The following is a 14,176-nucleotide window of genomic DNA, read 5'->3' as shown; positions in this document are numbered from 1 at the left end:
TCATGGAGAGAGCGATCCTTGCAGAGACTGGAGTCGAATAAAAATGTGTTTGGTGGCAAGATCCTGTTGAAGCTGGTGGAAGTCGCAGAGAATGACATACTGGATGCGAAGGTTCATGGCGTGGTAGTTAAGGATAAGTCCTTCCTCCAGAGTGAGGGAATCTAAAACTAATGGAAATAGGTAAAAGGTGGGAAGGGGAAAAATTTTAAGGGGAACCTGAAAGGGAACATTTTACATCGAGGGTGGCAGGTATGTGGAATGTGGAATGAGCTATCAGAGGAAGTGGGATAGCAGGTACAATAAGAACAATTAAATGTCACTCAGATAGGATAATGGACAGGAAACGTTTAGGGGGATACAAGCCAAATGCAGGCAAATGGGATTACTTTAGGTCAGTAATTTAGCCAGCATGCATGAGTTCGGCTGAAGGGTCTGTTTTAATGCTGTATAAATTTGTGACTCTTTGGCCAATACATGCTACACCTCCTAGATGGACAAGGGCAGCAGGAAGATGGGAACACGTCAGCTTCAAGAACTCCTACCCCACCTCATCCTTCACCCTTACTCCACACCCCCTGCCCCCCCCCAATACCAACTTGACTTGAAAATCTGTCACCGGTCACTGTGTCTGGGCCAAAATGCTGGAATTTCCAACTGAAAAGTACCACAGTTACCTCTTTACCAGGTGATCAGCACGAGTCCAAAGAGAGGCTTGCCCTCACTTTCTCAAGTGTTGTTTGGAAGGGAAAGAAACACAAGCTTTGCCCATATCCCAAGAGTTAATAAACCAAGGTGTTAAGTTTTACTCACAATGTACTGCTTCTGCTTGTTGTAGATTATGGCTCCAACACCATTTGCTGGATCATCTAGATAAGAAGTTTAAAATTGTTAGAGTTGGTGCCAGATGTTCTTACTCTGTTTTTGTTTTTTTTCCTCTGATTTTAACAATGCTAGTGGCCTGTATGTGGTCCTGAGAGAGTCATGAAGCATAGAACCAGGCCCTTCAGCTCTTCAAGTTCATACTGATTTCTTCACATTCATCCTCCTCACTTTGCTCAACCAGTCAGAAAAGTTCCTGAGCAGAATTATTGCAGTAATTCATCCAACTAAATTGAGAGCTAAAAACTTTACAGGCTAAGTTTAAAATTCATGATGGAAGGATATGGAAAGTAAAATTGAAATGATCTCTGGATCTAAAATGCAGGTCCATAACCCAGCTTTAGGTAAGTGATGGAGACACAAGAGACAGTCGATGCTGGAATCTGAAGCAACAATTAAACTGCTGGAGGAACGCAGCAGGTGGAGCAGCAACAATGGAGGGAAATGGACAGCCATGTTTTGGGTAGAGACCCTTCATCTGGACTGAAAGACAGTACGGAGATAGCTAGTATAAAAAGGTCCATTGAAGTGGAGTGGAAGGGTAGCAAGAGCTGAACTGGAATAGGTGGATCCAAATGAGGAGGGGTGATTTTCTGATGGAGCAGGGGAGGGTGGAAATGGGGTTAGAGGTGGGGTGGTGATTAATGGATGTGACAAAGAGCCACAAATGACAGGAGAGGAAGGTGAGAATGGAACCAAGTGTGGGAGGTGGGAAAGGGCAGATGGGAGTATCTGGTAAGGCTCTGAATACTTGTGCCAACCAACTAGCGGGAGTATTCAGGGACATTTTCAATCTATCACTGCTGTGGGCGGAAGTTCCCACTTGCTCCAAAGAGGCAACAATTATACCAGAAGAATACTGTGAGTTGTCTTAATGACTATTGCCCAGTAGCACTCACATCTACAGTGATGAAATGCTTGAGAGGTTGGTCATGACTAGATCAAACTTCTGCCTCAGCAAGGATCTGGACCCACTGCAATTTGTCTATCACCACAATAGGTCAACAGCAGATGCAAACTCAGTGGCTCTTCACACGGCCTTAGACCATGTGGACAATACAAACACCTATGTCAGGATGCTGTTCATCAACTATAGCTCAGCATTTAACACCATCATTCCCACAATCCTGACTGAAAAGTTACAGAACCTGGGCTTCTGTACCTCCCTCTGCAATTGGATCCTCGACCTCCTAACCAGAAGACCACAATCTGTGCGGATTGGTGATAATATCTCCTCCTCGCTGACAATCAACTCAGTTATTGCTTTATCTTCTACTATCTCAATGGACTGTGAAATGATTTAATCATTATGAACAATATATAAGACAAGTTTTTCACTTTATCTTGGTACATGTGACAATAATAAACCAATTCCAATACCAATATCAAGATACTTTATGCTGATGCCAATAATACTATATCGAATTTTGACTCAGTAACAAACCTGATCGAGCAGCCAGGAGGAAGCAAAGTTGCAATGAGTGAGTAACATGGTCCAGGGACAATTCCTTGGTTTCAGTGAAAGTGCCATGGTTACAGTTCAGGAGTGCATTATAGCCCCGGAGTGTAGAGGCTATTTTGCTTTCCATTGTTGATGAGACAGGCAAGTCACAGTCACTACAATATTCTACCATCTCGTTTTGCAAGCTGGTCTTTGGAATGGAACGCGGACATTGTTTACATTTCTGTCTGCGAGTACGCTGGCAGAGTATGAATTCAGCTAGCTTGTCATCAATGGCCGGCACATAGGGCAGCACAAAGGTGCTGCTGCTTCGGAAGATTTGGTTGACGTTTTTAAGGTCTTCCTTATAATTTTTGTTCATGCGCTTAAATTCAGGCTCCTTGGGCCAGAAAAATACGGAATGAACCCCTCCTAGAATGAATGAGCAAACAGCAGTTCTTAAGGTTAGATGGTTTAATAAATTAAACTAAAAATGAATCCATAGTTTGAAAATAAACAAACAAGCACATGAATGATAAGTACTTGGAATCAAAGCAAATCAATTTATTAACTACAATGTAAATCCCAGGAGTTTCCATTTGTTTTAGAAATTAACTGCTGCTAGAAAGGAAACAAAAGGGGAGTTGATGGGGGTGTGGGAGAGAATAAGTTGCAAGGCCACAGGGAGAAGGGATAAGATATGGGATTGCTCTTATGGAAGTCAGCATGGACACACTGGGCTGAATCTTCCCAGTTGGTACTGAAATAGGTAAGAAATCTGTTAAGCCTCCACTCAATGGACCTTGTTTACACTTATCATTGTCTTGTTAGAGCGGGCAACATAATCATAGACCCGCACCCAGCCCAGACATCATCCCTTCTCCTTGCCATTGGGCAGAAGATACAAGAGACTGAAAGCACGAACCACCAGGATCAAAAACAGATTCTATATCGCTGTTTTAAGATTATTGGACGGTTTCCTATTATGATAAGATGGACCTTTGACCTCACAATTTACCTCATTATGACCTTGCACCTTATCCATTGTTGGCAATGCACTTTATCTGTAACCATTAGCAAATTTATTCTGCATTGTTACTGTTTTTCCTTGTACTGATGTAATGAAATAAACTGCATGGATGGTATGCAAAACAAAGTTTTTCACTGTACCGGTGCATGTGACAATATAAACTAATTTACCAATTTACCAGTTGTAAGTCTGCCCTTTGAAAGGAAGGATCAGTGAGAAAGATGGGCAGACTGAAGGTATGATGTGGCAAAGGTTGAATACATTGAAAGCTGCAGATCTGGGAGCAAGGAACACTTCAAGCTCAGAAGCCAGCGGCTTGATGGTGGAAAAATGAAATTCCACTTTCAATCTTTTTTTATTGATTTAAAAGAATAAGGGTAAATACAAACCAGAGGAGAGGTTATCTCAAATATATAATTCCATAATAATACAAACAGAGAAAGGAGCATACACTGTCAAAATCATGTATAGTATTAAGCTAATATAAAGAGAAAAGAGAACCAGCTCTCCTCTTAACAGTTCATGAAAAAAAATTCATATTTTTCTATTATTGGAGAAAAAAACCACTAAACTAACCTAAAACAAAAAAACAAGCCAAAAAAGGGGGACTGGGCAATCCATTTTGAGGATACAGTTAAAAAAAAGGGGAAATCCTTCTGATCAAATCTAAAAATTCGCGGAGAAAAAAGAATAATTAACTATAAAAGTAATAAAAATTAGATCATATGAAAATATTGAATAAAAGGTCACCAAGTTTGCTCAAATTTAAAAGATGTATCAAACGTCCGCCTTCTTATTTTCTCCAAACTTAAACAAGACATAATGGAGGAGAGCCAAAAAAAAATACAGTAGGTGGATTGGGATCCTTCCAGTACAACAGAATAGTTCTCCTAGCCAATAAAGTTGAGAAAGCTATCATACGTTGAGCGGAAGCAGGAACGTTTCCTGCTTCCGTTGGAATAACCCCAGAGGTTGAAATAAGTGAATTAGGTTGTAGGTCCAGACCTATGACTTTTGATAATGTTCTAAAAACATCTCTCCAAAAGTTATTTCACTTTATGCAGGACCAAAATATATGAGTTAAAGTGGCTACCTCAGTGTTACATCTATCACACGTAGGATTTATATTAGAAAAAATATGCGCTAGTTTATCTTTTGACATATGTGCCCTGTGCACTACCTTGAACTGAATCAAGAAGTGACGGGCACAAATAGATGAATTGTTAACTAAATGACAAATTTTATTCCATTGATTATCTGAAAATGGTTCTTGAAGTTCCAATTCCCAAGCACGTTTAACCTTATCATTAGACATTATTTGTAAATTCAATAGCCGTTTATATATGATGGCTATCAATTCTTTTTGGAATGGTTTAAGCTGAAAGATAACATCTATCATATTTAGTAAATGAGCAAATGGGTAATTTGGTAACAAATCACATAAAAATTCCTAATTTGTAAATATCTAAAAAATTGTGCATTAGATAAATCATATGTGTCCATTAGCTGAGAAAAAGACATTAAACAATCCTCTAAAATCAAATCTAGAGAAGTTATTATTCCCTTAGTTTTCTATGTTAAAAAGGCCTTGTCTAAAATTGATGGTTTAAAAATATAATTAAAATGGATATTACTAGAAAGAACAAAGTTATTTAAGTCAAAAGATCTGCGAAACTGTAACCACATTTTTAATGTATGTCTAACAATGGAACTAAGATTTTGTCTACCAATCTTAGAAAACAAAAAGGGAAGAGGAGCTCCCAGTAAAGAAGCCAAAGAGAACCCCTTTACTGAGTTCTCCTCCAAGTCTAACCATGAAGGACAGTCCTGTATAGCTCCAGAGTGAGTAAACCTTTACCGCAAAAATTAAAAAAAGGTGGTGGCTTGGCTTTACCAAACTTTAGGCTCTATTACTGGGCAATCAATACTCGTTATATTACTTTTTGGATTCACTGTATAGATATACAGGACTGTCCTTCATGGTTAGACTTGGAGGAGAACTCGGTAAAGGGGTTCTCTTTGGCTTCTTTACTCCTTACTCATAGATTTTAAGGTGGGTAAGTCACCTGGGCCATATGGACTACATCCCAGAGTCCTAAGGGAGGTTACTGAAGAGATAACGGATGCATTGGTCATGATCTTTCAAGAATCACTTGATTCTGGCATGGTCCCGGAGGACTGGAACACTGCAAATATCACTCCACTCTTTAAGAAGGGAGGAAGGCAAACAAAAGGAAATTATAGGCCAGTTAGCTTAACCTTTGTGGTTGAGAAAGTGTTGGAGTCTATTATTAAGGATGAGATTTCAAGGTGCTTTAGAGATTAATGACAAAATAGTCAAAATCAGCATGGTTTCTATAAAGGGAAATCTTGCCTGACAAATCTGTTAAGAGTTTTTCAAGGAAGTAACAAGCAGGCTGGGCAAAGGAGAGGCAGTGGATGCCATTTACTTGGATTTTCAGAAGGCATTTGATAAGGTACCACACATGAGGCTGCTAACAAGTTAAAATCCTATGGAGTTACAGGAAAGATAGTGGAATGGCTGACAGGCAGGATGCAGAGAGTGGGAATAAAAGGGGGCTTTTCTGATTGGCTGCCGGTGACTTGTGGGTCAGGGATCAGTATTAGGACCCTGCTGCTTTTCACATTGTTTGTCAATGATTTAGATAGTGGAATTGATGGCTTTGTGCAAAGTTTGCAGATGATACAAAGATAGGTGGAGGGGTAGGTACTGCTGAGGAAGCAATGCGATTGCAGCAGGACTTCAAATTGGAAGAATGGGCAAAAAAGTGGCAGATGGAATACAGTGTTAGGAAATGTATGATAATGCATTTTGGTAAAAGGAACAGTAGTGTGGATTATTATCTAAATGGGGAGAAGGTTCAAACATCAGAGGTGCAGAGGGACATCAGAGGCCTCGTGCAAGACTCCCAAAAGATTAATTTACAGGTTGAGTGTGTGGCAAAGAAGACAAATGCAATGTTGGCATTTATTTCAAGGGGAGTAGAATATAAAAGCAAGGAGATAATGCTGAGGCTTTATAAGACAATAGTCAGGCCACACTTGGAGTATTATCAACAGTTTTAGGTCTCATATCTCAGAAAGGATGTGTTGTCATTGGAGAGAGTCCAGAGGAGGTTCACGAGGATAATTCCAGGAAAGGAATGAAGGGGTTAACATATGAGCATTTGTCAGCTTTGAGCCTGTACTCACTGGAATTTAAAAGAATGTGTGGGAACTCATTGAAACCTACTGAATGTTGAAAGGACTAGATAAAGTGGATGTGGAGAGGATATGTCCTATGGTGGGAGTATCCACAACTAGAGGGCATAGCCACAAAATTGAGGGTTGACATTATAGACTTAAGGTGAGGAGGTAATTTATTTTCTTTCAGCCAGTGAGTAGTAAATCTGTGGAATACTCTGCCACAGACTGCGGTGGAGCCCAAGTTCGTATATTTAAGATGGAAGTTGATCATTTCCTCATTGGTAGGGCATCAAAGGATATGGCGAGAAGACAGGTGTACGGGGTTGAGTGGGATCCGGGATCAGTCATGATGGAGTGGCAGGGCAGACTCGATGCGCTGAATGGCCTAATTCTAATCCTATGTTTTATGGACTTATGGACCCTGGTGGATGAGCTTTTAGGTGAGTCAACATTAAGAGTGCAGAACGGACAAGGAAGGTGTTCAAGTGACGAGGGTTGTTTTGATGATGGATGTGTTTAAAGAGCGTGGGGTAGTGAAATTGTAGCTGAGGGGTTGACCATGAAGCCACAAGACCATAAGACATAGGAGCAGAATTAGGCCATTCAGCCCATTGAGTCTGCTTTGCCATTCCATCATGTCTGATCCCAGATCCCACTCAGTCCCATATACCCGTCTTCTCGCTAGTCCAGTACCAGATGGAGAAAGAGACTATTAACACAGGTGTAATGCAAGGATACATGCTTATAGCAGTGAGATAGATTGGCTGGCTGAGTGGTACCACAACAACCTCACAGTCAGCATCAACAAGACCAAAGAATTAATTGTGGACTTCAGGAAGGGGAATCAGAGAACACACGCCAGTCCTTATTGAGGGGTCAGTGCCGGGAAGAGTAAGCGGCTTCAAGTTCCTTGGTTTCAACATCTCAGAGGAACTATTCTGGGCCCAACCCATTGATGCAATCATAATGAAGACACAACATCAGCTTCATTAGGAGTTTCAGGAGATTTGGTATGTCACCAGAGACTCTTACCATAGAGAGCATTCTGACAGTTGCATGCACAGGATTGTGAGGCTGCAGAGGGTTGTAGACTTAGCCTTCTCCATTACTAGTGCAACCTTCCCCTCCATTGAGGATATCCTCAAGAGGAGCTACCTCAAGAAGGTGGCATACATCATTAAGGACCCTCACCATTCAGGACATGTCCTCTTCTCATTAATACTATTGGAGAGGACATATAGGAGCCTGATGACCCAAGCTCAACATTTCTTGAACAGCTTCTTCCCCTCTGCCATCAGGTTTCTGAACAATTGATGAACCATTATTCCTCATTATTCCTTTTTATTTGTGCTACTTATTTACATTTGTGATTTATAGATTTTTGCATTGTATTGCTGCTGCAAAACAACAAATTTCATGTCACATGTCAGTGACAGTAAATCATATTGTGATTCTGAACAAGAGCACAATGAACAATGTTATATAAACATTGAGGTGTTGAGGGAGTGGGGACATAGACACCAGGAGGAAGGATAAAGGAAAAGCACTAGAGTGCAGTGATGATTTGAAACAGCCTCAGGAAAGCTTGCCAGAATAGATAAAAGATGTGTTTGTATAAAAGTTTGGAACTTTTAGTGATGGACTTGTGAAGGTAAGAAATCTGCAACAATCCTTTGAGATGCTATGATGGTGAATTAGCTTTTTATTCAAGAATGGCAAAAAATTGTATCAACTGCTTCAGCCTTAAGAACTTAAGAATTGTCTCACAATTCTCATCCCCAATCATACTGGCTTATTATTATTGACACAGTTAAAAGCTTTTGTTTGTGTGTGTGCCATTTATAGATCATTCCATTTATAGGAATATCAAGATAGTAAAAATGAAATGGGAATATGGAATATTGTGTTTAAATTGCACTGAAAGTGTGGTCTAGGTAGACAATTAAAGTGCTGGGACCACAACGAGCTAGGCTGGGAGATCAAGAGTTCATCTTTTTGTGTGTCAGAGGTCCGTTCAAGGCTCATAATGGTGGGATGGAAACTGTCCTTGAGCCTGGTGAAGTGAACTCTCAGGCTTTTGAATCTTTTACATGATGGTAGAGGGAGAAGAATGAATGACCACGGAGAGGGAGTGAGGAGATCTTTGATTACGTTGGCGGTTTTCTTGAGGCAGCAGGAAGTGTTGACAAATTCAGTGAAGGGGAGTCTGGTTTTCGTGTTGGACTGGGTTGCGTTCACAATTCCTATAAAAGAAATATGGCACCTGATAGTGATATGAAGGCTATCTCCTCCCAGGCATCCAGCACCCAGAGCTTTGGGAGAGGAGAACATTGGGAAAGAACTGCACTGGGGTTAATGATTTAGTGAAGTTAAGAGCTTGCCTTGAACGAGACACTTTGCACACTCTGTGCAGGGTTTCCTGGACAGGTACACATTACATTCTGTGATTGCCTTGGACAGGTGCATGGTGACGAGCTGGGCAGCATGTAACTTTTTCCGGGAGCAATCCATCGCCACAATCCTCTGCACGGAACTAGACTCACACACGACAATTCCAGTTTTGTTAACCTGTGGGGACAGCCATGAGTTAAAACAAAAAATGAGAAAGGTTACTATAAAATGCACAGTAAACGTAGTCTGGGCCAACAGCAGCCATGCATCACATAGATGGAAACTGATCATTGTTCTTGGTGTAGTCAGGCTCAGAGTGAAAACAATCCAATAATGCCCTCTGTTGCCTCAGGAAATGCTACACCAGAATCCCTGTGAGTTATAAAAGCAGAACTGTATCACGTTGATCCTGAACCAAAGGTCCTGTAAACCTGATTTAGAAAACATCCATCAACCACTAATGTACCAATTACATATTCACAGCCTTCTCTCTCCTAATTCCATGGGCTTCCAAAGAAGGGAGGTTGGTGTTTGTCTTCCAGATGCCCAATCTCTACAACAATACTTTCATCAACCTCTCAAAAACTTCAAAGAAATCAGTTATAAGGACTTTAGAATCAGGAACAGGCCATTTGGCCTCTCCCATCTACTCAGCTCAACACCTGTGGGAAGTTTGTTGGAAATGAGGGGCAGCATTGCAGTAAGATAGATGATTATGTTGGGATAATGTTGCATTGCAGTGTTCTTGGCACTGGTCTGCCCTGACTAGAACTGTTGTTGTTAAGATCATGATATGCATGTCATCATGAAGCAAGTAGAATGAAGGTGAGTCTTTGTAGGCAGCTGAATCTGAGGGAAGTTCAGCGTTCACCCCAACTCATATTCTCAGCATCTAATCCTCCACAGCCCTGATGGTTATACAATTCCGTATATTCACCGTCTGGTTACTTGAGACTATTTTGCTGAGCCAGGAAAAACATCAACTTTGCATCTTTCCTGTCAAATCCCATAAGAACTTAAAACATTTCAATGCCCACTTACCTTGATAACCTCTGGAGGTTATAGGCCCAGGCTGCTTAATTTTGTTTTATGAGATAATACCTCCACCACATTCCCCATTCCCCATTGCCACCTGCCCAATGATTTCAAAGAGAATGTGCATACCCCACACAGACAACACCAGACTTGGGTCACTTGAGTTAAGAGGCAGCAACTCTATTAATTCTGTAAAATAGCATATGGATATTTTATATGAGGGATGAACTCTGATCTACTATAATGGGAAGAAGAATATCAATATCTATCCACAATAGGATTGAAGTCATCCAAGTGTGCTCAGTTTGGGACCAGGGATTTCTTTCATTTCAACTTGGAAAGTACACTTGAAAATTTCCAGATTCATAAGTTGGTGCCAAAGCGTGGTGACTCATTGCAAGCTGCTCCTTGCAGATCCATTCATTACTTCTATTATAGTACTGCAATGCATTGTGTAATTATCTGATCTGTGTGAACAGTCTGCAAGACAAGCTTTTCTCTATCTCTCAGGACATGTGATAATAATAAACCAATTCCAATCCCAAGAGTCAAATTTGTTAAATCTTCATTGCACTCTGTTGGACAGAAGAAACTTCAGTCTGATCAAGGACAGGGGAAGCAGACAAGCCAGTTGTCTCCCCCCCCCCCCAACCAAATTTTGTGGACTCCAAACAGTTTCTCTGAACACGTAAGGAACAACATAATCTATCTGCAAATTAGTCCAAGCCCCTTCCACTGGTCTGATGTGTCGAAGGGCTCCTTTCTTTACATTTCTATCAGGATTATATTGTGCACAAATCAAGCAATTTTTGACATAATGCTCCACATCATCCTTCTTCAGGCCACCAGCCCACTTCCTTGATCTTTTCCAGGGTGCTTTCGCACCCCTGGTGTCCCAATAGATCATGGTACCAATGGATCATCTGATTTCTTCCTCCCTCTGGAACCACAAACTTTCCTTCATGAAGGACAACCCCATCTTTGACAAACACTCCCTTGTGCTCTTTGTATATTTCAGACCTTGCAACTTCTATCAATTTTTAAAATTCTTTATCTTTCTTTTGCTCCTTTGTTAAATCCATAACTTTAATCTGTTGTCCTTTCTGCCTCCCAATCTCCCCAATCTGTGGCTGCCTCTTCAAATATATATTGTAATAAAGCAGCAGATGGGAGAGGCTTCCCATCAGCTGAAACAAACCCTCTGGCTTCCCACAGAGGCAAATGTTCTGTAAGGCTGTTACAAACATACATACTATCAGAGTGTATGACTGACCCGGGCGGAAAACATTCTGGGTGGCTAATCACATATGCTACAGCTGCCAATTCTGCTGCCTGTGCACTCATGGTTTTGGGTAACTTTAAAGCCATACTATACCTTTTCTGGCCATGTTCATTACATATATGCCACATGCAGTTCTCCTCTCACCATCCTGTACTGATGAGGAGCCATCTATGAAAATTTTAAAGTAGGGTTTTTCTTTTTCCTTTGTTTCTTTGTTCTCAGTCATTACTTTATCTGATTTGCTTCCACTCCCTCCTTTTTGTTTTGATACAAATGGACTCTTGGGACCATTTGCTATCACAACTTGTCACTCGTGTTCATTTCCTTGGTACACCAGGTTATCAGCTAACATAGAGGTAGTGCTTACTGGCTTTACACTAATGTTTCTTCCTTGCAACAGCAATGTCCATCTAGCAATTCTGTTTTGGCTTACTGAACCATCTTTAATCCTTCCATCTAACAGTAATTGTATGGGGATATGTACTGTCAGTATTGTAAGTCCCTATGTAGGCGAAATGTTGTACCGCCCAAAAAACTACTAACAAGTGTTTTTCACCTGTTCTACTGGTGAGAGCATGCGTGATGCATACGCTACTGATCTTAACTTCCCATGCGTCTCCAGTAATAGCACTGCTGAGAGGGTGGTATCAGTTGTTGCCATCTCCAATGAGAATGGCTCATTTGGATTTGGTTTTTTTAGAGCAGGTGCAGTGGCCAACGCTTGCTTCAAAGCTGTGATGGCCCGGGTGTATTTTGATTTCCATCCCCACGTCACATTCTTTTTCAGTAACTCCACTAAAGGAGCTGCCTTAGTGGGAAACCCATCAATGTGATCTCTACAGTATCCTACCAGCCCCAGAAAGGACCACAGCCCTTTCAGGTCTCGGGGAATAGGCGGTTTCATAACTGATTCTACTCTTCGCTTATCAGTTTCTCTTTTCCCCAATGTCAAGATCATTCCCAAATAACTAACTTCTTGTTTCATTACCTGTGCTTTTTTAGGGTTTAACTTTAGTCCCAATGCAAGTAATAATTGCAACAGTTCTGTCAAGAGCTGATAATGTTCCTGCTTGGTTTCGGTCAGCAGGAGCAGGTCATCTACATATTGGACCAAGCACTTGGGTTCTGAAAACCGTTTTAACCCTTCACCTAAGCGTTGGTGAAATATAGACAGAGAATTATGGAAACCCTGTGGTAGGGCATTCCATGTATACTGCTGTCCCTGAAAGGTAAATGCAAACTTGTATCGGCACTCTCTTTCTAGTGGGATAGACCAAAATCTATTATTTATGTCTAAAACTGTGAACCCTTGCGCTCTTTCATTCTGTTTGATCACTGTCTCCGGGTTAGTTGCTATAGTTGGGGCTGTTAACAGAGTTACTTTATTCAGCCCTCGATAGTCTATTGTCAACCTCCAAATACCATCTGGTTTCCTCATTGGCCATATGGGTGTTGTTAGTGGAGGCTACTGGCCTCAGTACCCCACGTTGTACCAAACTCTGTATTACCTTACCGACATCTTCCCCTGCTTTTTTGGGAAACCTATATTGCTTCTGTGGTTTGTGGTCTGGACCTTGTATGCACACACTGCCAGCCATCTTTCCGCAGACATGCTTGTGCCTTGCAAATGCCCCCGAGTTCTGTGCAATAATTTGCTGCACCACCTGATCACTGCTCAGCTCCCCTGGTTTTATCCACATTTCACCCATTGTATATATCCTGTCCTGATACTCTCCAACTGAGATCTGCATGTGGTGTATGTTATTCATGCCAGTTGGCATTTGCCAAATCATACAGTTAACTGGGTCATAAAAAAACCCTGCTTGGCATGTAAACATTCCCCCGTATATGTTCCTGCTCCCTGGTGTTCTAGTAGGGAGCACACAGGTAGATAAGAGTGTGAACCCACCTGCTTTTTTAGTTGAAGTAATATAAGTTACTTTGTCTGTATATACAGATTTTCTGTGCCTCACTGATCATTATTACAAGGGGTGATTCTTGTAACAGAATTGGCGTCCCTAGGTAATTTCACCAACACTACTGAATGTTCCAATGGTATGTCTCCTGTTCTAACTTCCAATGGTACACTCACATTTCCCACTTGTGAATGTCCTGTGAATCTACGTAGGATAATTTTACCTTGTATCTCCCAATTCATGCTATTTATATTAGTGGTGTTGATGGTGGTTCAGGATCCTCCAGTGTCCCATAAGAAGGTACCAGGGTGGCCTCTGACCCTTCCACTCACTAGAGGTCTTCCGGTTTCATCCCACCTTGCGTCACACACCCATGTTGGTGAGGCCTGACACTGTCATTGAAACACAGGGTACAATTCCGTGGATGGTAATGTCTCCACCATGTTATTTTGTGGGCTCTGTCTTTCTGGCCCCTCCAAGGGCAAACTGTATTGCTCTGCTCTTTCTCGTTTTAGGTTTGGACATTCTCTCTTAACGTGCCCCTCTTGACCACAGTTATAGCATTTAATTTAATTACTCCACCTTCAGTTCTCCCCGTTCCTGGCCCTGTTCCATTTCCTCTGCCCTTCCTTGCCCCTTGATGGTGTGGCAGGGAGACCCTCGGGGTGGGTCACCTACCCTCATTTCTCGAGGCAGGTGCGTGACTTTTAACAGGCATCCCCTTCCTATTAGAGAGTTTAGATAGTCTTTGTGTCTCCTTTTGCCATGCTCTACACATTTCCCTCAGTCCCCATGCCTCAGTATGTGTGGGTTCAGAAGGATCAAACATTTCCAGTGCCTTTTTAGATTCATCGGTACAGTGAGAGACCAGTGTCCTCAAACATCTGTTTGATGCCTCTGGTCCTAAATGGTCCCGCTGTAACGCTGTCCCATAAACCCCTTGGAACACAGTCCATAAATGGGATGCAAATGCAGTGGGATGTTCACCTCTCCCT

General features: G+C 41.6%; 1 protein-coding gene across 3 annotated transcripts in view; it reads right to left on the bottom strand.

The window, feature by feature from the left end:
* Positions 1-14,176, bottom strand: part of LOC140202765 (uncharacterized) — a 126,920-nt gene that overhangs the window by 65,647 nt on the left and 47,097 nt on the right. For all 3 annotated transcript variants that reach the window (XM_072268074.1, XM_072268075.1, XM_072268076.1), the window contains 3 exons: positions 8,939-9,125; positions 2,324-2,752; positions 811-866 (listed from right to left, as the gene is read on the bottom strand). In XM_072268074.1, coding sequence (XP_072124175.1) covers positions 811-866; positions 2,324-2,752; positions 8,939-9,125 — 672 coding nt within the window. The remainder of the gene's footprint in view (positions 1-810; positions 867-2,323; positions 2,753-8,938; positions 9,126-14,176) is intronic.

Source organism: Mobula birostris, chromosome 9 (assembly GCF_030028105.1).
Source record: "Mobula birostris isolate sMobBir1 chromosome 9, sMobBir1.hap1, whole genome shotgun sequence".
In the NCBI taxonomy this organism is placed as follows: Eukaryota; Metazoa; Chordata; class Chondrichthyes; order Myliobatiformes; family Myliobatidae; genus Mobula; species Mobula birostris.
This window is presented reverse-complemented; position numbering and strand designations above follow the sequence as displayed.